Source organism: Dermacentor andersoni, chromosome 1 (genome assembly GCF_023375885.2).
Source record: "Dermacentor andersoni chromosome 1, qqDerAnde1_hic_scaffold, whole genome shotgun sequence".
In the NCBI taxonomy this organism is placed as follows: Eukaryota; Metazoa; Arthropoda; class Arachnida; order Ixodida; family Ixodidae; genus Dermacentor; species Dermacentor andersoni.
This window is the reverse complement of record NC_092814.1, coordinates 374360725-374383398: the sequence shown is the minus strand read 5'-3', so window position 1 is coordinate 374383398 and position 22674 is coordinate 374360725. Positions and strand designations below refer to the sequence as shown.

The window sequence follows — 22674 nt, the reverse complement described above, 5'->3', positions numbered from 1 at the left end:
TAGTCGTTGTCATAGTTTTATTACATGTATCTGTTACGCACTTTACAGTGACCGTCTTTTAGGCCCCTTTACAGCCCTGTCACATCCCATGTTCGTAATTTATAGCTTCACATTGCACACTTTGACATTGGCCTGGCGCTGTTTGGTCATACTTGGCCCTTGCACCACAAAACACTATATTCATCATCATCATCATCAACCTCCATCCTCTTCCAGCCTCAATCACCTCATTCAGTAACACAAAGATGTCTCCGAACAACACTGATGGCTGGGGACCACTGGATTATTAGGCAACCAGTAAAGGAAGAGAACTGTATGAGAACTCTACTATTCTCATTAAGAGGCATAGTTCTCAAGGACAATGTCATTCAAGTCATATTTCCTGGTCTAATGGGACCATTACATGCCTTCACTGGGATACTACAAAATCGTAAGCAATCGCAATCTTGTCTTTGTTTTGTTGTCTTTAGGCATATTCTTGCATTGAGCATGTTGCACTAGTCCACAATGTTAAAAGTGGTGCAACACCAGAACACAAGAAAAGGGGATGCTCCGGTCCTCCCTTTTCTTGTGCTTTTCTGGGGTTGCACTTTACCTTCAGTCACTGTAAAGTCCAGACACGTATGCTTGTGGATGCACAAGGCTCGTGTCCGCACACCCATGCGTTCGTAGGCAGTGTAGCATGGCTCATACACATCGAAACACAGTGCAGTCCCTGTGAACTGCTCTTCTTTGTTATCACATTCTCAGGCTGCCTCACGTCAGCGCACCTGGCTACACAGCTAGGGTGTGATGCAATCAACTCTCAGTGAGGTAGATTTATATCATGCGAGAAAGCGTTTTTTCTTTCCTTTCGTGCTGATCTTAACAGCTCTAAATATATAAGAATTACGTTTATAAATATTGCAGCATTTTGAAACACTAGAGAATTTTAGTGCGTCCGGTATTCCGGCAAGCGCAGGCGGTTTGCGGGTTTAGCGGGGGCGTAAACGTGAGCAGCCAGATTGGTGGCGCCAGGTGGTGGCGCAAAGAACAACCACACTAACACAGGCTAATTACTATATTCTGCTTAGCTGCTGGTGTAAATTTTCGACAGCGGCGTAATCGTGTTCACAGTTACGCCACTTCTAAAAATTTCCACCGGCAGCGAAGCAGGATATATAGTCAGTTACTGCAGTTTTAGCTCCGTGTTTGTCTGGTTGAACTCTACGCCACCAGGCGGCTGCACCACTCCGGCTACTCACGTTTACGCCCCCGCAAATCTGGCAGTCTGCCTAAACCACCCCCGTTTGCTGGAATAGCGGACAGGGTAAAAGTCTCAACTGTCAATGACAAAGTACAAAATGGTGTCTGCCAAGGTATCCATGAGTGAGGCCAGCGGGCTTACACTGTCATGCATCTCTTGTAGATGCACACCGCTATTCCTTGCAAGGCGCATAGAGGCGAGCTTGTGTGCACCAGCAAGCGTTTGTGTGGTCTGTCCATGAAATGTCATGTTCTAGGGTGTGGTAAAACCACTATGCAATTGTGCTTGCTAAGCTCAGCCATTGCAGTTGTAATTGCAGTGTCTTTTGCCACTCTACCTTCCTATTTGTTTTTCTTTTCTTTTTTTGCACATTGTGTTCTGGGTTTATACTTGCCTCTACTCACTGTATATTGCCCCCTGTCAAGTGGGATCACGTGTACATTACATAGCTGATTGATTATGCTTTTCAAAAGTCATTTGATGAGCTTGATTTTTTGTGCGCCTCTTCTCCTTCTCCTCAAACCTTCTCCACCTGTTACTTTAAATTGGCTGTGTTTTTATTATCTCATTTTCCAGTTTACTTTTCTGGATAGAACTTTTAATGGTTGTGTCATCTTTATTTATGTACACTCGCCCACAAAATATTGCGGGGTGCGCGAGCGCGTGGCGAAATGACCCTCCTCCCCCGCTAGCGGGGAACCCCTGGTGTCGAGACTGACGCCTGCACGCCTGCACGTCCCTCCGAGACTGCAAGCATGCATGTTTTTCCGCGCTTCTTCCTTGTGTGCCAGCGATATCCGAACGCAGCCATGAGCTGCCCCTCTTGCTGACTACGACCGGGTGAGCATCCACAACCACTGGGACAACACCAAAAAACTGAATTACGTATCGTTTTATTTGAGCGGTGTCGCTAGCGTGTGGCACCGCAACCATGAATGTGATCTCACGACTTGGACAGCCTTCAAAACTAACGTGACGGAGGTGTTCGGGCGCCCCGCCGTTCTCAAGCTTGGCGCTGAGCAACGTTTGCGCAGTTGTGCACAACAGTGCGGGGAGACATTTACAAGTTATATAGAAGATGTTGTCGACCTCTGCAACCGCGTTGACGTCACAATGGCTGATGCTGAGAAGATTCGCCATATCTTAAAAGGCATTGAAGATGACGCCTTCCAAATGCTGTTGGCGAAAAATCCGGCGACAGTCTCTGAACTCGTCAGTCTCTGCCAAAGCTTCGACGAACTTCGCAAACAATGCATAGCCACCCGCAAATCTCCTCCTCAGGCGACTTCAATGTTGAGCTTGGCTGTTTCCCCGGATAACACGTCGTTACTGCTACAGATCAAGGAGTTCGTCCGTGAAGAGGTGGCTCGTCAGCTTTCTCTGATTCCCCTTACACACGGCCAGTCGAATTCTCTGTTGGCGCCCGCTCTCCAATCTGTCATCAAGGAGCAGGTAGCCGACCACAGTTCACCTTCTCTCCAGCAGGCTCCGGTTGCCGCTCCCCTGACATATGCCGAAGTCGCTTCGAGGCCTGCACCACAGACCTACGGTCCCCTTCGCCCACCTTTGTGCGCGCCCGTATCTGCTCCAGTCCGGCCGCTGGTGCAGTATGCACGACCTCAAGATCATTGGCGCACGGAAGACAATCGCCCAATTTGTTTTTATTGTGGCCGTGCTGGACACGTAGCTCGTCACTGTCGCCTCCTTACACCGAACGTCCCCAACAACGTGCGTCCATATGCGCCACGCTTCCAACACCGCCGCAACTATTCGGACACCTTAGAATCTCCTCCTGTCGTCGACACCGCATTCTCCGCCGCTCGCCGTTCATCTTCTCCTCGCCGCCGCTCGCTTTCCCCCATGCACCGGCGTCGGAGCCCTTTGCGCCAGGAAAACTAAATATCGCAGTTCTGGAGGCGAGAACTGCGGTGCCAGCAAAATGTATAAGGCCTCACACTTCCCCGAAGAACGTTATTGAAGTCGCAATAGAAGGAACATTGACGCTAGCACTTGTTGACACCGGCGCTGCACTTTCAGCGATAGATGCCCGTATTTGCCGCAAGATAGGAAAAGTGACGATGCCGCTTTCTGGACTGTCTCTTCGAACTGCCAACGCGATGCACGTCGAGCCATCCGGCGCCTGCACTGCTCGTGTCGTAATTCAGGAGGTCCTCTATATCATAGAATTCATCATGTTGCCATCCTGTTCACACGACGTCATATTAGGTTGTGACTTTCTCTCCACACATCATGCGATCATTGAATGCGCCCGCGCCGAAATCGAGCTGTTACAGTTTTCGACCGATATTATTACTGACCATAAGGACCATTGTCGCAAAATCTCTGTTTCAGAAGACACTGTTATACCTGCCTGGTCTTCCACTCTTGTCAGTATCTCTTGTGATTATGTAGATGACGGCACAGTACTCTTCGCTCCGTCTGAACTCTTAGTTTGCCGCCGTTCACTACCACTGCCGTTCGCCGTCCTCGAGTTGAAAGCTGGCGCCTCTCTTATGTGCGTCTCAAACCCATTGGCTGAACCAATTACTTTACGCCGCCGTGAAAGCCTTGGCAGAGCAGAGCCTCTGACCTCATCTTCAATATTTGACACGATGGACGACTCCACTTATATTGCTGCTCTCGAGGCATCGCGTCCTCAGTCGCTGCCGCATTCTTTTACGCCAGCTGTTGCCAGTGACCTTACGACGACGCAGCGCGACGAACTTCTTCGCTTGCTCTAAGGCTTCTCTTCCTCTTTTGATTGCCAAGCAACATCACTCGGCCACACAACGACTGTTTCGCACACTATCGACACTGGGAGCCGTGCACCAATTCGACAGCGTCCCTACCGAGTATCGGCGACTGAAAGACACGTTATCAATGACCAGGTGAACGATATGCTCAATCGCGGTGTCATCCAGCCTTCTAGTAGTCCTTGGGCATCACCAGTCGTCCTAGTTAAAAAAAAAGACGGCACCATACGATTTTGCGTCGATTATCGAAGGCTTAACAAGATTACCCAAAAGGATGTATACCCGTTGCCACGTATTGACGACGCACTTGACTGTTTGCAAGGAGTGGAGTTTTTTTCCTCCTTAGATCTCCGCTCTGGCTACTGGCAGGTGCTCATGGCTGATGCTGACTGTTCTAAAACTGCGTTTGTAACACCAGATGGCTTGTATGAATTTACTGTAATGCCGTTCGGTCTGTGCTATGTGCCCGCCACCTTCGAACGCATGATGGACGGCATCCTATGCGGCCTGAAGTGGCATACTTGCCTTTGCTACCTCAACGATGTTGTCGTCTTTTCCCCTGATTTTCCGACCCATCTTCGGCGTTTACATCAAGTTTTGACCTGTCTCCGGAATGCTGGTCTCCAGCTTAACTTAAGAAAGTGCCGATTTGCAGCTCGAGAACTGACTATATTAGGCCACGTTGTCTCCCAAGAAGGTGTTCTTCCTGATCCTGATAAACTTTGCGCCGTATCCGAATTTCCGAAGCCCACTAACCTGAACGCACTGCGCAGCTTCATTGGCCTATGTTCCTATTTTTGATGTTTCGTTCGCAATTTCGCTACTGTGATCGCACCACTTAACCAACTTCTCCAAGGCGACTTTCTGCTTGGTCCGAAGCCTCTGATGATGCCTTTATGACTCTTCGTCACCTACTCACGTCTCCGCCAGTCTTGCGTCATTTTGATCCAAGCGCACCTACAGAACTTCACACTGACGCCTGTGGTGTCGGCCTTGGTGCCGTGCTTGCACAATGCAAGAACATTAATGCCGAATACGCAGTCGCTTATGCCAGTCATGCCCTCACGAAACCTGAGGCCAATTACTCAGTCACAGAAAAAGAGTGCCTGGCTATCGTATGGGCTCTTCAGAAATTTCGTCCATATCTCTACGGTTGACGCTTTGACATGGTGACGGATCATCACGCTCTTTGCTGGTTGTCCAACCTAAAAGACCTGTTGGGCCGCCTCGCTCGGTGGGCCCTCCGAATCCAGGAATATGATATCCGTGTCGTCTCTCGTTCTGGACGCACACTCTGACGCCGATGCCCTCTCGTGCTCCCCAGTTACTTCAGACAGCAGCACTTCTACCCACAGACATGACATCTCACCACTTGACATCCTGGACATGGCATCGGAGCAACAAAAAGACTCATGGATCATCATGATATTCCACTTTTTGCTAAATTCTCCGGCAACTTCGGCACCTCGAGCATTACGCCGACAGGCGCAGCATTTCACAATCCGCGACGGACTTTTATACCGCCGCAACTACCACAATGACGGCCGCAAATGGCTCTTAGTAGTGCCTCGCCACCTACGACAAGATTTATGCTCCGCCTTTCATTCTGACCCACAGTGTGGTCACGGCAGAGCGTCAAAAACCTACACACGGCTTCGCCTACGATATTATTGGCGAGGGATGTACACCTTCGTCCACAAATACGTACGCTCCTGTATTGCCTGCCAGCGACGCAAATTTGTCCCGCATCTCTCCACCGCACCTCTCCAACCACTTCCCTGCCCAGCTCAGCCATTCGACCGTGTCGGCATTGATATATACGGGCCTCTTCCATCTACTGCGTTGGCAACCGATGGATTGTTGTCGCCGTAGATCATTTGATACGGTATGCTGAAATCGCCACCTTGCCTGCCGCATCAGCAAAAGACATCGCCTCGTTCATTTTAAACAACTTCGTTCTCTGCCATGGCTCCCCTCGTGAACTGTTGAGCGATCGGGGCCGCGTATTGCTCTCGGACGTCCTGCAGTCACTCCTATCTGAATGCCAAATTATTCACCGCACTACTACTGCTTATCATCCACAGACCAATGGCTTAACAGAACGATTCAACGGAACTCTTGGTGACATGCTGTCAATGTATGTTGCATCTGACCACTCCAACTGGGATCTTGTGCTTCCGTTCGTCACTTACGCATATAACACTGCCTCTCAAGCCACTACCGGATTCTCACCATTCTTTCTGCTTTACGGCCGCCATCCCTCCAGCACCATTGATACTGTTCTCCCGTACTGGCTGGACCCTGCTGAATGCTCACCTGTTTCTGCGATTGTTCAGCACGCCGAGAAATGCCGACAACTGGCCCATTCTTTGACGTCTGCTCAGCAGTGCTACCAAAAAGAGCGCCATGACCTCAATCCTCCCCCTCACCCCTTCCCCATCGACTCACTCGTGTGGCTTTGGGTCCCGTCTGTTGCTGCTCCTGGCCTTTCGTCCAAGCTCCTCCTGAAGTACCACGGGCCCTACGGCGTGGTTGTACAAACATCACCAGTGAACTACGTGGTCGAACCCGTATCGCCATCTCCCGATCTGCGTCGTCGGGGGCGAGAGACTGTGCACATTGACCGGCTGAAGCAGTATTACAATCTGCCCACCCCTTCCTAGGTCACCAGGATGGCTACTCTTCAATTCCAGGGGTGATTGTGACGAAGATTGGCAGGCTGAAAAGCCCCGTTGCCATCGCGTGGCTCGTACCCAGTTCGTTCGCTGGCTGCGCCCTACCTGCTGTTGCCGCATTGGTCGCTGCTTCTCTACGACCCGAACAAACCCCCTATACAATTTATTTATTAATTTTTACCCTCAGGTTACTCAGTACGTTACAGAGGGGAGGGGCAATCATACATGAATATATCAATTCGATAATGGGCAAAGAATAATTGAGAAAATAACTTGGGTTAAACAATATAGCAGCAATACGTAAGCAAGTAAACACAGAATTACAATAATATGTACAATAAATATGAGACAACACACAGAAATACAATAAAGAGAATGGAGTTACAGAATGGTTAAAGACCAGCTAACCAGCTGTTAAACAAGCCATTTTTAAAACATATGGGGTCGTGGATACCAGTCATAGACCCAGGAAGCTGGTTGCAATCTCATAGTCTTAGCCAAAAAGAACAGTAAATGGGTAACTGTCACTTTTGGTAACATGAACCTTCTGACGGTGGTCAAGATGCACTGATATGAAAGTTGCAGTTTGTATCAACAATGAAAACAGATATGGGTTATGATAGTAAATCTTATGGTAGACATAGGCGAGAATATTTCCTGCGAGCAGCAAGTGAAGGAAGTTGTAATGATGCTTTCAGGGAGGTTACACTGGATGTTCTGTGGTAATTAGATAAAATAAAATGGGAAGCGCGGTTTTGTATTGCCTCGATGCTTTGGGTTAATGTAACATGGTGGGGGTCCCATGCTGACGCATATTCAAGCTGTGGCAAAACATATGTAGTGTACAAAGATAGTTTAGCTGAAGATTTTAGTGTAAAAAAGTTTCTACAGGGGTAACCTAGAGTACGAGTATGAGGTAACATCGTCCACTCACACCAACTTGACCGTGCAATTTGCCACCCCCATACTCACACACGCTTCCCCCTCAATGACCAAAGGTCATTCAGGGGGGAGGATCAGTTAAGCATAAACATTTCCCTCAGTGAGAGTTGAGGAGGCAATTGGAGAGTAGGCTTTTGTTGAATGATATGGAATTCAGTTTACTTTGTTTTTAGGAGTAATGATGTTCTTTCAAAAGTAACTATTAAGGACTCTGCTTGCCTAACTTATACGGCCCCTTACCAGGTTTAGATGTCGCACACAGAAGGCATAGTGCCTACATTGTGCAGTGACAAACCTGTCTGTGAAGTATTACTCTCATGTATGCTGCAACAACAGCTGGAAAATTTGTACAAAGGCCAGCACTCCCTTCTAGGAGAAGCTCCACCCCTACCAACAGAGTGACATTGCACTTATGGCACTTCTGCATGAGAGGCGCAGCACCTCCAGGGCACAGATAGCCAGCAGCAGTGCGAAAAACTTGGGGGATTTCCATGAAATGTTGAGCATGCAAAAAGACCTTTGCAAATGCACAATGCAGCAAGAAAGAAAGGACAAAATATACTGGCTCTCCCATAATCGAGAGTAGATGTAAACATGAAATGGCAAGCAGCAAAACAGATTGGGTGGAGGTGATACTAGCAACAATCTTAAACTAAGTGTAGTGCATGTTCGCAACAGCACACCCCACCCCACCAAACCACGCCATACTGTGCACTGGTCCATATGGGTGCAATAGTTTCCTGTCATAGACAGAACCTCATTGCAAGTCTCGTCTCGGTCAAACAGCCATGCGCAGTGCGCCGGACGCTACCGACTTGGGTGCTGCCGGCGTGCCGTACTTGCTGCGGGCTTCACGGACCGCTGGCATTGAAAAGAGCACAAGCAACTCTGTCTCATTGCCAAAAGATGACGATCAAGTGTATAGTGCCCTGTATCTGCTTTTTGAAAGGTTGGCATTGGAAAGGACAAGTAAAACTTCAGCTTGCTAGAAGTTGCAGCTTGAGTGATTTTGTGAACCAACATTAGGAAGAACTCGGAAGCAATATTTTTTGTAACTTGTTTGGGAGTAATTAGAATATGTGATGCGGTCATGTACAAGGAGTAGAGGGATCTCGTTTTGTTCTCGCAACTTGACCAGATGTTCTCGTTTGAGTGCCTGGATGACGACTCTGGTTTTTGGCTCAAGGTCACTTGAAGGTCTCTGTCAATGGGAGCTAAAAGCATTTTATGCTTAAAGTAAAAACCCCATGCAAGCAATCGTGACAGCGACAATCGACGCGATGGAGATGGCTGTCGTGTTCGCTCGTCGCCTACAAGTCATACCCCATGCGAGCGACGACTTCGAGCGATGTCTCCCCGGTGTTGCCGGTATGAGGGCAGCAATATAGGTGCCGAAACTAGCGTGACACGTGCTTTGTTAATTTCAGTTGATGTATTTTACTGCAAAAAGCAGCATAAAATATTTTTGAGGGTCTTGCAGTAGGTTCTTATCCTTGCACGTATAAAAATTCAATCGTTTGCTCCTTCCGTGCGACAGTCGGTAGTACTTGAGGGATTTACATCCAGTTCCGGCTTCGCGCTATTGGCGAGTCGTTCATAGCACTTACGGGCGGCGAACGATAAATTGTAGATTTCTAGAACTGAGCGATGGAGTGACGAGACCGAGTGATCTGTTCAAGCGACAACCCGTTTTGTCGCTCCAAGTCGTTCCTCGTCGCCGTCGCATACAAAATCGCTCTCGTGAGGTTTAGCCTTAAGAGGAAGCTTTAGCTCGGGTGCTCTTATCTAAATACATGTAAAAGGATAATTCGTTTTTCTTGACAACCACTGCACCAAATTTGACGAGGTTTGTTGCATTTACAAGAAAAACTTGATATCTAGTGACTGGTGATCTCGAATTTTTTATTTAGATTGTAAATTTTTTATTAAATATTGGCAAAAATGAAAATGTTTAAGGAAACGAAACTATCAAGTTTACAACTCTAACTCAGCAATGAAAAAGGATATGACAATTATGAGAATTGCATCTAATAGTATATCTCAAGCGGACAAAATTGATATGTTACACATGAATCTAAAAAAATTCATTAATATGGAAATACAGCTTTTGCACAACCCTTGTACACAACGTAACAGATTCATGTAAGATATAAATTGACATATCGAGTTTGTCTTCTTTGAATTATCTAATGGATGCCTTCTACAGAACTGCGATATACGTTCTTGATGCAGAGCTAATAATTTAGAAACTTCATGCGTCTGTTTTTTTCAAACTTGTGAATTCTTGAAAACTTTTTAAACAAAAATCAGTCCCTAAATCAAAATTCTGCTTCCAACAGTCACTGGAATTTAACTTTCTCTCTCAAATGCAACAATTTCATTAAGATCGGTCCAGGGGTTATTTCAGAAAAGCGTTCTTGCTTTTTACATGTATTTGAATAGGCCGCATCGGAGTTGGGCCGGAGCTAAAGCTTCCTCTTAAAAAAAAAATTCCAGCAGAAACCATCTCAGGATGACTGTCGATGTTTTAGCTTTTAAGCAGTGCAGTGACGTACCATATTGCCACCTCCGAAATGCATCATGTATGAGGCATGTACTGCAGCCGGGCTCTGGATACACTGCACCATCTAGTGGCACTGTTACAATGTCCATACGTGGTGCATGTCCAAAATATATGATGCTGGTTAATTTCATTCAGCACTGAAGAAATTTTAGTCTTTCTTTTTTCATTGAAAACGCACATACCTAGTGGCACATACCTAGGGACTGATGCTCGTCCAATGATTGGTTTCGAAACCAGTTCCTTCAGCACAGCAGCACAGTGCTCTGCCAATTAAACCACGGAATACCCAGTGACCCAAGTTGGAGTGAAAAAGGTTAGATATCGACAAAGAAACAGACTGAGATGCATACTGCAAACTGGGTGAAGTTTACAAAGAATGTTAATCGCATTAGAATAAAGTTGGAGATTGAGATGCAAATGTCACATGGGCCCTCTTGGTTTTGACATAGGAGAATGTCATTGGCAGGGGCTGGTCAAAACAGTAGGAGCAAACTTCTGCTGTGGAAAGTGTAGCTTGCCTCCTCACACGATGGCCTCACAATGTTTCATTTCCTTCTATCTCAGCTGCTACTAAATCTTCTTTTTTAACTTTTTTGTTGCTGCTAGAAATGGGCTGAATTTTGGTGCTTTTATGTTTTAACATTTCATTTCAAGTCATAGTAGTCGTGCCATATACTGCAATACATAAAATTATAATCTGGTCACTGGTGTCTAGAATAGATGTACAGCAGTAATAATTGCTCAAGCAATCTTTGAGAATTCCTATGTAAAGCTTCAAAGAAGCGCCTCAAGGAACATGAATGAAAATAATAATTTGCTATTTTAGTGTAAGTACTGAGAGTCTAAAAAATCTGAAATAATACAAACTATGCACCTGGTTCCTAGTTCCTAGCGTTTGTAAGTCAGGTCACACAAATTAAACTTCTATGAAGATTTGTTCGCATCAGTACTAGCCATAGTGATGTCCATGCCATGCGGGAAAGCAGCAGCTTTGCATATGTGAAAACAAGTAAATTCCTATTGTACAGGGAGCATTTGTTTTTACCCATTGCAGCAGGCACTCGGTTTGCTTTCTACTGCATTCTATCGGCTAACGAAGCAATGTTTATCAGGTCAGGGAGCAAGCAGAAATCTCATACCAGGGTGTCTACCAACCGGGAATTCTCAGGGATATTGAGTAGTCTCGAAAAACTCGGGGAAAACTCCGGGAATTTGTGCTTCTATCAGGGAAAATTAGCTTTAATTTTATTGAAAGGGTCGAAAGCCGCGGTAATGCTGCCTCGAGTAGCAGACAGGAACCGTATTGAATTGTCTTTGATGTCCTGTTGTCGGCTGGAGGAGTTGCCAGTGTACAGTCAACGACCGATTTTCCGGATTCCCGATAATTTGGACAGCTTCGCGGCACCAGCACGTACCCCATAGAGTCAATGTATCAGAACGTCTGAAATTTCGGACGCAAGAACTCTTCGCTACCGATTTTCCAGATGTTTTGCTGTGACCGCAGGTCCGAAACGGCATTAATCAAAGCAACCACAGCTGCCATTTTGATTACCTTGCCGCCTCGAACTGGCGCTCTCGCACGCAGATCCGCTGGTAGCCGTAGCCACCACTGTGGCAACGCTAGACCTAGTTGCTTTGACGTTCGCTATGAAGCTTCTTGCCGTTAGGTGCCGTGTTTTTTATTGAAAGAATTCGCTGCTGTCAGCAATGGCACGCCTTTGTGGTCCTCGCGATTGGCTTAGAAGCTTGGAAAGCACGGTGCGTTGTATAATGCCGGTTCCCGAAGGTCAGCTTCGCCTCCGTATAGAAATGTTACTTGGTGAAGCATACGCAGAAGTATTGCAGTGAACCATAACAAGCGTGCGAAGGGGCTGTTGCCACATGACACAGTATGTATTCCTTAATTATACACGCGTGCACCCGGTATTTCCTGTTACAGTGCGAGCACCAATATGCCTAATAGGTATACCGACAGGCCTTCAGAGCATTTTCAAATGTGCCTGTGGCGATTTGAGCCCTTAAGGACAGTAAATGACATGCATTTATTTTTTCCAACTGGCCTATTTTTCGGATGTTTTTGTGGCCCTGAAGGAGTTCGAAAAATTGCACATGGACTGTGCAACCGACCAAAAAGATGCTTCAAATTGTCCTTGGGGCGAAAAAGTGGCGGAAGGAGGAAAAGAACAGAAAGGACCAACGTATTGAGGAATGAACAGGAAGGGAATCGTGCTGCTGCCATTTTGAAGGAGCTCGCATTCAAAAAACAAAGTGTCGGCTGATGCCGTGATGAAAGTGTCCCTCATCTAAACCAAAATAAACTCTTTAAAGCAGTGAAACAACACTGAGGCATCGTGCACGGGCTGAGAGTATGTCGGGACAGTTGAGGTTGGCTTACGAGCTGTTCAGAGAAAATCTAAATTGTGACAAAGTTCGGGCCTCATACGACTGAGCTTGCTATCAGTTGATAGAAATAGCTCATATTCGAAAATATTTGATTCTGTATGCATCTCCTTTTTATTCGTATTTGAGAATGTCCAACACGATTTGCAATTTTTTCAAAGACATCTCATTTGCTGTGTATTTTACTAACCCCTTCCTTCTATTCTCTTTTTGAATAACGTAAACATTACTCCTTAGTATTCAGATTGGATTGTCATTTTTTGTAAATTTTTTTCATATGCTTACTGGAGAGTGACAGCATTGGGCGATATGGTTTCAGCCCGTCTTGACATAAAACATAGTTCTGCATCACTTAGGGAATTTGGAAATGTCAACTTGGTAGACACCCTGCATACTCCATTATTTCATTATACTGCATACTCCTGTAATAATCCCTGGGATTGACAGTATTGTGAAATAAAATTAAATAAAAAATAAATAAAAATTTCCTTTGATCAGCTTTTCTGGGTGAGCAAGGTGGTCTAGAGTGTGTTTAACTGGCACTGGAGCCTTCACATGATTTATTCAGTTACTGTACGGTGCTATACAGCAATGTGGAGTGTTGTGCAGTGTTGAATAAGGAAGGGCACTTGTGCAAGCGGTGCTCAAAATGTAAGAGATTAGGCAGGTAGTCAAGCTTCGGTTGAAGGTCGATCTGAAGTCAACTCGTGCTCTTGCGCAAGTGAAAACCCCACACAACGGGAAGGATTGCTCACAATAATTTATACATATGGTTATAGTTTATGCATATGATTATAGGTTATAGAATTTTTATCAATCTAGCACATGTGCAAAGGGCACTAATTTCTCAGCTGTGTGCACTGTTGCAAGGAAAAAGACACTTGGGTCTCTTTGTGGACTTCTAAAGTCTGAGAACTTAAGTGAGTAGCTGCACTCCTCTAGGGATATGAAGACCATTCCTGTAGAATGAGTGTGAGCCATGTCCTTGGCTGAATAGCCTTTTGTTGCATTGGCTAAAGCTCTTGCATCAGTTGGAGTGAGGGTCTTGGATTTGCACCTGGGCACAGGACGCAGAATGTTAAAGGAAGGAACATCCACAAGCTAGGTGACTATTGTTTGGGGATGATCATGATTATTGTTTGGGGACAAGGTAAAGCCCCAAAGGGTGTAAAAGATATAGTGTGTTATTCAACTCCTACAGTACTCAATGGAACAGTATTGGATGGGGTTGTTGACATGCTCTGTTAGTTGATTGGAGGCAGTGAATGGAGAGACCTGCAGAGTGTTTCAGTAGGGGCATGCACAGGTACTCTTTTTGCGAGCCACCATGGCTGTTTTGTAATGTTACATGTGTTGTGAATGCAGTTTCAGCCACCTGACTGTAATTGTAACTTTGCTGCAGTTCAGTCCTGCTGGGGTGTGAGCATGTTGTTTGCTCATTTGCTCGTGCTCACTCTTGACTCTTCTGTTGTCCTTATCAAGCTTATTTTATTTGCTTTACTTGACTTGGCACTGGGTGTTATCTTTCCCTGCCCACTGCTACGGTGGCAATGGTGTTTTTCTGCCCAGTGCAAATCTGTATAGTCAATTCCTCATCGCCAGCACATTCCAATAGGAACAGAGAGTGCAATAACAGTTACGTGCTGAGCTTTAGATGTGCAGTTATAAACAACCCCAGTTTGTCATGATAAATCCACAGCCCTCCACTGCGGTGTCTCTCATGGTTCCTGTGATTGAACTCGTCAATCAAATCACTGAATCAATTTCTTTATTTCTCTTTTTTTTTTTTCACACTCCCCCAGTCCCTGTCTTGCATTTGGCCCCCTTGGTGGCAGCTGCCAGTCTTTTCCTTCTTTTTTTTCTTTGTGCATTTGTGTGCATGTGTGTGTTCCCTTGTGCCTATGTTTTATGTGTACACTCGCTTCCAGAAGTTAATGAAGTAAGTCAAAGCTTGTGCCCTGAAGTAATGCCTGGAGCTTGCACCTATGTAAACCACTTGTGAACCACTGCCGCACTGGTCCATTCCAGACAGCTAGAAAATTTACCTTTATTGCAACACGTGTGCCACAAATTTTTTTCACCGACCTATGCGTATCTCGTACGAGTAAATCGCAATGTGCCTTCACTGCAGGGCGAGCAACGGAGGTACTTCAGTGTCACCACATTTGGCTTCCTGGTTGGCGGGGAGCTCAACATTGAGGTCGAGGCATTGTCCTTTGCACCAAGCACCAATAGGGTGAGTCCTGCATTGTGCCACCTATGTTGCAGGCACCCTGTACTTTGTCCTTGCCTAGATTTCTCTTGGAAAAGGGATTGAAAGAGGGTTTTCTTTAGATTCCTATTGTCTTGCCAATGCTATTGCCAGATTGTAAGGGTGGTCAAGAACCATAAACACTGCCAAAAGTTTGTGTTGAGGATTTAACTCTTTATTGAGCAAACTTGCACCCAGAAAGGCAAGCAACAGTTAAATTACAGCGATAGCGGCAAGCACAGTCACCGGTCATCAAATTTGAACTCACTGGTCAAGTCCATTCGCTATTCATACACGGAATACAATATATTCCCAAGTAATCACTGTTGCTCATGTGCACTCGAGAATGTATATTGCTATTCACGTTTCACACGCAGTCTCATTAAACATGACTCTTTTGCTATGGAATTAGAATTTAGCTCTAGAATTTCAAATACAGTAGATGTGCCTTATGCCGAGCGATAACATGATACCAGGGATAATCTGCTGAAAAATGGTCACCAGCAAAACAAGCAAAACAATGTACACATGGCATTATATCATTTGTTTAGTAGTGAACTGATACATATTGTGCATTCTGGTGACAGTCATTTAGAGCACAGGGTTTTTGCAAGGGGCGTTGATTTCCTTTATATGGTGTTCACGGAGCAAGCAGGCTCACAGACTTGAAGTAAGAACGGGCAGAGGGGGCTCTCTCACTCTTGGCCTGTTCCTTATTTTCTTAAGTCTGTGCATGCTGTAAACCGTGTCATTATGAACAGCTACCAACTCGAAATATTCATTCCAAAGTTTTTACATTGCTTCTTTTACCACCGTTTTCTGAGGCTGTTGAATGAAACAGTCTTCAGCCCGAATTATTGATTCAATTCGGCTTCAATAACAGCTTTATGCTTGGATCAGATAGTGCAAGTTGATGACAACATACAGTTTGTTTTTGGTATTATTAACAGTTTAGCAGTGCAAAGTAGCAATGTCTTGCCTCTGGTTCTTCAGGTGGGCTTCAGCTTGACAAGGACGCCTACCGACAGTGTCAACCCATATCCTGTGAGTATACCAGCTGCACAGAATGTATTGATTTATCTACTCAGCGTTTTTTAACCTTCTGACTAGCATCATTTCATACACATGCATGCACATGCATGCTGCTAATGTTAGAGTTGGAAATCTTTTTGCACTAGTTTTTGTATTAGGGGTAGTATTTGCATTCTTTTTGTTAAGAATTGAGTTATGTATGAGTGATACTCTCGGCACACAGATGAGCTAAGTCCTCTAGCCCTTTTAAGGGGCCCTGAACCCCCACTCAGGCTTGGTGAAAAAACTTAGTCCACAGATAGCATATGCTGATGTGAACATCTCAGCCAAATTTTGCAGTCGGGCGTGCCACATGGAGCTCTCAAGCGGAGCACCAAGTCACCTTTTTCTCAAACACTGTCTTTTCAACAGAAGCCTTCTCCTCGCTCTTTTTGAGCTGCTATATCTTGTCGTATAGCAGATTCCTATACATGGCTACTATTGGCCAATAGCTGACATCAATCAAGAAGGGTGTTAGCATCAGTGCACTTTTTCCTACTGTTACTTTGTATATTTATCGACGCGGTTTAATAAACAGGCTGAAGTAAGCAAAAATCTGCATTTCGAATTCCGATAATAATTGCGAACGTCCAGAAGTATGACTATTGTCTGTGAACACTCAGCTGTGCTCGCTCGGATAAGAATGAAACTTTGATCACCCCACACATCAGTGTTGTAACCATCATCTCTCTGATTTCTATTAGTTTTGAGCACTCAACTAGCCTGAACCACTCAAAACTTATGGTTAAACTAGACGTACACTTGCCAGTGCGCACTCGCTCCTGGTCGCTCCTGGCTAGACACCTAGGTGGACTTCGCTTTGTATTGAGCTGTTGTGCAAAATACACAAGTTGGACGTGGCTACTATTTGTTGGTCAAGCTGGTGCAGGACAATGTTGGTCCAGGGAAAAGCTGGTCTGCACCACATAGCATGGCCAGACTGAGCACAAGCATGCACTCCAACCCTGTCGTGCACATACCTAGTCAGCCAATACAGCTGCATGCAGTACTGTCTGCAGCTTAGCATAGATACCGCAGTCGTCACGGGGTGCCGCGACGAGTGCACTTGCTGAGCTCCTGTTGCTCACTGAGGACAACAGTGTGCTGTGATTGGTATCTGTTGGTGACATGGCTCAAGGCTCAAGTGCCAACATCTGACTGGAACAGGTCATCTGCTTCCCGAGTTGCAAACCCTGGAGGTGTGTAGTCATCATGGTCGAAGCTCGTTATGTTTAGGAATCCTTTCAACTCGAGTATGGAGTGTGGCATCCATCGCTTAACCGATGTGCGCACTTACGGCGTACTCACATGAGTGAACGTGAAGATGGTTCGTTCTACCGTCGGAAATTGTGTGATTGTCAAAGAGGTTTCCAGAAAAAAAAAATGGCTGCGGCTTAGCTCAGGTAACCCTGGATATGCAACGCGAAAGCTTGGTTTAGCCTGGTTAAGTCTTGGTTTCACTTGGTTAACCTTTGATTTAGCTGTAATTATTATACTTAAGTATACCATCATCGTTAAGCCAGGTATGATGGCTGTGCCTAGGTCAGTGGCTGTGACATGACTGTGATTAGGCTTGTGTAGACATGCATCATTTTACGGTGCGACGGCTGTGACGCCGCGAACATGCGCAGCGGCAAAGCACAAACGGACAGGGTGCGAACGCAGTCGCTACATTGATCTTGATGATGCGACGCCTGTTGCATCCCAAACCCCCTCCAGTGAAGCAGCTCACCGGGCAATATCCACGGGGTGGTCAGACGCTGCTTGGCAACGACGGCTCAAAGCTTCCCACTCCCGCGCAATGCTCAGAGAAGACGGCCTGGCCTTGCTCTCATCCATGACCAAGCTCTCACTGACTAGGCGAGCGCGGCGCTCCTCTTAGACAGGTGCATGGCGAGTCACATGGTAGTCAGGCGGCGATCCGCGTACGCCAAGCCGGCGGTGGCGGCAGAGCTCGGCACGGCAAGTCACAGGATGCGTTGCCAAAGCTACGGGGTAGCTGTGGTCAAATAAAGGTCAAATTGCTGGCGACAGCGAAAATTGCCTTGACGCAGTTAGTAAAGCTTTCGCTTTAAAAAATGAAAATAGCACATGTCTGTGTGGTATCTAAAGGAGTGGATCGAAATGTTCTAAGTAACTGTCAACCGATATCTGTTCTTCCTGTTTTTAAAAAAATTGCAGAACATTTTATTCACATCAAGCTGTCCAATTTTTTTCAAAAGAAAGGCCTTATTACAAAACATCAGTTCAGCTTTCAAAAAGGCAAATTGACTGCAGACACACTTGAATGCACCAAAGATGGAATTATTCGCAACTTCAAAAATAATAAGTACACAGTTGGCCTATTTCTTGATTTGCGGAAGGAATTTGATTCAGTAAAACATGATAGTCTGCTAGTCAAATTGCAGGTGTATGGCATTTGTGACATTCCACTCGACCTAGTTAAAGGCTACTTGCCAAATCATATGCAGTTTCTTAGCTTGGGAAATACAGCATCAAAAATTAATCTCTTAATATATGGAGTGCCACATGGATCAATATTAAGCCCTCTTCTCTTTCTGGTCTATGTCAATGACCTCATTCTAATACCCAACACACCTCATATTGTGCTTTTTGTAGATGACACTGATGTGTTTTTTAATGGTGCTTATCTCGCAGTTGTAATGGCAAATGCAGGGCTTACTGAACTATCCATGTGGCTTTCTGAGAACTCGATAAATCTTAATTACCACAAAGCTGGCTTTCCGAGGCGACAGAATTGAACAAGTTAGTTCGCATAAGTTCTTAGGGGTATACTTTGATGAGCACCTGAATTTGCCTATGCAGATAACTCGCCTAAGAGATAACTTATCAAGAACAATAGGCCTTTCAAATAAAATAAGAATGTTGCTTCATAAATGGTTTAAGTGCCAATTGTATTACGCCGTGTCTTTCTCTAGATTAAGCTACTGAATTTTAGTTTGGGGCACCACTGGCACGGATAATCTTGAACCCTGATCTGAGCCACGTTGTTGTTTTAATTCCGTGAGGTTGCAGGGCACCCCTGCCTTGTGTCGTCTTCGACCGACGTTCGCCCCAAAACGATCCTCTTGTGCCACTTGAAAACTCGCACCCATGATAATGTCTCGTTGCCGTAAGCATCGCAAAGGAGCTCATACGTCTGTGTGGCTGTCTTGCCAAGCTTCACACAGAATTTTATGTTTACATGCTGTTTGAGGTGGACGTCCATCTCTCCACATTCACTCGACGACTAGTGACAACATATTTTTCTACATGTAGTGCCATCTAGCGGCTGCCACAGCAATTAACATAAATAGCTCGGGTTAGCCCGAAAAGATGGCGCTACACATACGCACCAACATTTGTTTTGGGAATTCATTTCTAGAGAAGAAAATAAATCAGTCTCGAAACTTTATGGACAAAGGTTGTAGTATAATAATACTTCTGTGTGCCGCGTGGAGCGCGGAGGGATGAAGTCCAGTCAGGTGGTATCAAGTCTCCTTTAACTTCATTCCTTGGCAGAAGTGTTCTTTAGCCGATTTGAGTGACCGTGCATTGTATGCTACATTGCAACTTTTAAATCTTGTGTCAAAATAAACCATCCTATCCTGTCCTATAAGTGTGAAAGGAAATGTGCTACTCATGTCACTTGGTGCAAATAGTTGTGCGTAGCTATCTAGTACACTGTAGCACAGCAATAGGATGAGACTGTGACCATAAGCATGAGGGATAGCCTCCAAGTTTGGCACGTTGTAGGCACCAAAATTGGAAGTAGTGGCGCATATGTGAACATCCAAAATTAAATTTGAGCTGCACGCCACGGTGGCGTTCAGTAGGCAGATCATTGTGGGCACCACCCCACTCCTCCGTAGCCATCGCAGTGCAAGGCATTGAAGGAGGACCGGGAGCGCAGTGAAGGGGATCACAGGCATTCTTTGATTACCAACAACTGCTTCTGCTGAACTCATCAAAGTACTTTTTGCGCTTAAGTGTTTCTGTAATACAGTGAAACCTCGTTAAACTGTAGTTGGTCGGAGCTCGGAAAAAGTACGTACTAAACGGTAGTACTGTTTAACCGAAATAGCATGAGATCGCCCACTTACCTGTCGAAAACGGAACATGGAGAGAGTGCGATGAAAGGGGAAAAAAACATGCAGTATTTATTCACTTCGCGCGACAAAAGTGTTATTTTCGCTTGATGCCGCGGCGGCCTAGCACGACGACAGTGGCCTCAAACTTACTGAAGCTGCGTGCAAGCTTTTCAGCCAGCCCCCTCTTCTCGGCAAACACTCGCATGGCAGATTCTGCGTTGGCGTTACGTATTCTCCGGGCACGCGCATGGTAGTACTGCAGAAGTCCCGGGGCGCCTTTTTCATTGCCGGGTGCTGTTCTCGTTGCGACGATTGCATTCATGAGGCTGACGTTACGCGTAGCTACTGCCACTGTCTGGCCTGAATCGCCCGTGCTGTCGCTTTCTGTGTCGTCCTCATCACTGTCGCTAGTCGGCACTTCGGCAACAACAAAGGCAATGATGGTGAAAAGTCGAACCTTGTAGCTGACATCTCTTTGTGGTCGCAGCAGCGCTGCCGAGTAACTTCTTCGCATTCCAAATGCCACACACCGTAGTCAACAGCAGATCCCTGTTGCGTGCCAGTGCCGACTTCTTCGTGTCGCGTTCGATAGCACGAACGATGTCTAATTTTTCTTCTATGCTGAGTACCCGGCGTCTTTTTTTATCGGAGCTACGGCATGACGCAAGTCCTCGCTTGCACGATGCCACAACGCGGCAACGCTTTCTGGCACGGCACCGAAATGATGTTGATCTTGATGTGGCTTCACGCACTAACGCACAGGGCGCTTGGAGGCCGTTGTTACGATCTCTGAGGCTTGTTCTGCCGGGCTGCCCAATGGAGACGACGCACTGCCGTGTTTGCGCAAGAAAAAGGGGAAACGCTACGTTTTAACCGATGCGTACGCAATAAGCTGGTACCGTTTATGCAGATACAAAACACATTATGTTCAATGGCCGCTGAGTCAGGGATTTGACTTTACTACTTTTAAAATGAAACTGCTGTTTAAGCGGGTACGGTTTAAGAAGGTTTTACTGGAGTCTGTTTTAATGTCAAATGCATTTCTCAACTTCGATAAAATGTGGTTCACGGCACCTTTTAAGGACGGTTAAACAAAGACTTGCAAGATAAAGATGGAACCTTTTTGTGTGCAAGCGATTTGCATGATCATATGAAGCAAGGCCTTACTAAAATTTGTCAGAAAGGCGAAGTTTACTAACGAAAAAAATTTTCACACTGTAACGAAGGGGGTCTTCACTGCACACAAGTAAGTCTATTCTCCCAACTGAACTCTTCAACAGCTCCTTCCACGACCTGATCTAATTTATAACAAGCACAAAATAAAGCACACCATCTGGAAGAAGCACATAGCAACACAGGCCCTCAAGTCGGCTTCAGGCCTGCACTAGAAACGTTGGCACTCATGCAAAAACATCAAGTACGTTCTATATGCCAGGTAGTCCATTTGGGCCTCCTCCTGACATAATTTGCGCGTGCACCTTGTGGTCAAATCGATAGCACTGGGCAGCGTGTCGCCATGAGGCTAGATAAAGTGAACTATGCCGAACTGGTTCGCAAACTATGTATTTTTATTCCGATAGCAATTATATGGACACTCCAGGTGCATTTCTGCCATTGGCGTCGGCTTGATGTTCCGTATAAAGTCAAAGGACGATAACACCGTCACCGTGCTAGGGGAGCTGACGATCGCGGCACAATCTCGCCCACGCGAAAGGGAGGGAAGCAGTGAGGAAGTGCACTGTCTTATGTCGCGCGTGAGGTACTGGGGGGAGGGGAGGGGGCATTCTACTCCAGCTGCAACTGCGTAATATGGTGGTGGCGCGCAGTCACACGGCCATATCTTGAGAGTGATCTCTGTTGGGGGCAGAGTCCTGGTGCGTCGAGGGCTTGTAGCTTTGTGCGTGCTTTGTGTTCTCGGTGCTCAGTTTGCATTGAAGCGATAGATAGCACCAAGGTCACTTCGCTCGCTGCTGCTGCCGTGTTTCCTAATGCTAGCGTTTTGACAGCGAGTGTCTGCGGTCATCGAGTGTGATGTGTTCATGTTTGCTGTGTACGCTGACACCATGCTTGTTAATTTAGTTTGCAAGTGAAGGTTTACACGTTGATACGGCCGATAAAAGTACTGTCTTTACTTCGTATGGCGTTCTGCTAATTTCCTATCACAATTGATTCTTAGTCTTTCAGGCGAGACTCCGTTTTTTTATTTATAAGAACCCGAACAGAACCGTAAAAATATCAGAGTGCAATGAACCCAAACTGAATGGTTATTTTTACTTTTTTTTTTCTGTTAGACACCCTGGTTTAATTATCAGTAAACACTGGTGAGTGTTAATGGACATCATATGAGCGTGAACGAGTACTTGTGAGCGCGAGCAGAAAAGTGTGCAAGTGAGTGTGTGGCAGTGCAGGTTTGTAGACGTGAGTGAGAACGTGACTTCAAAGTGAACTCTGATCTTGCTCTATATGAGGGATCCTTTTAGAGGGCTCATAATTCACTTGAGTCACATACCTGTGAGTTCGTGTTAAATGAGTAAGTGCACAATTCCATGAGATAGGATGGTGTATGATCGCATTATTCCTTTGATATGACTTTGGCCATAATTACATGAGTACAAATAGCCTGAGTGATTGTAAGTCCATGATTCGGATTGAGCCTGCCTGGGTTTGATTTTTGTACATCTC

General features: G+C 45.8%; 1 protein-coding gene across 1 annotated transcript in view; it reads left to right on the top strand.

Moving 5' to 3' along the window:
• Positions 1 to 22674, top strand: part of LOC126518568 (protein GPR107) — a 126923-nt gene that overhangs the window by 14806 nt on the left and 89443 nt on the right. The window contains exons 2-3 of the mRNA XM_072285866.1: positions 14711 to 14815; positions 15824 to 15874. Of these exons, the coding sequence (XP_072141967.1) occupies positions 14711 to 14815; positions 15824 to 15874 (156 nt within the window). The remainder of the gene's footprint in view (positions 1 to 14710; positions 14816 to 15823; positions 15875 to 22674) is intronic.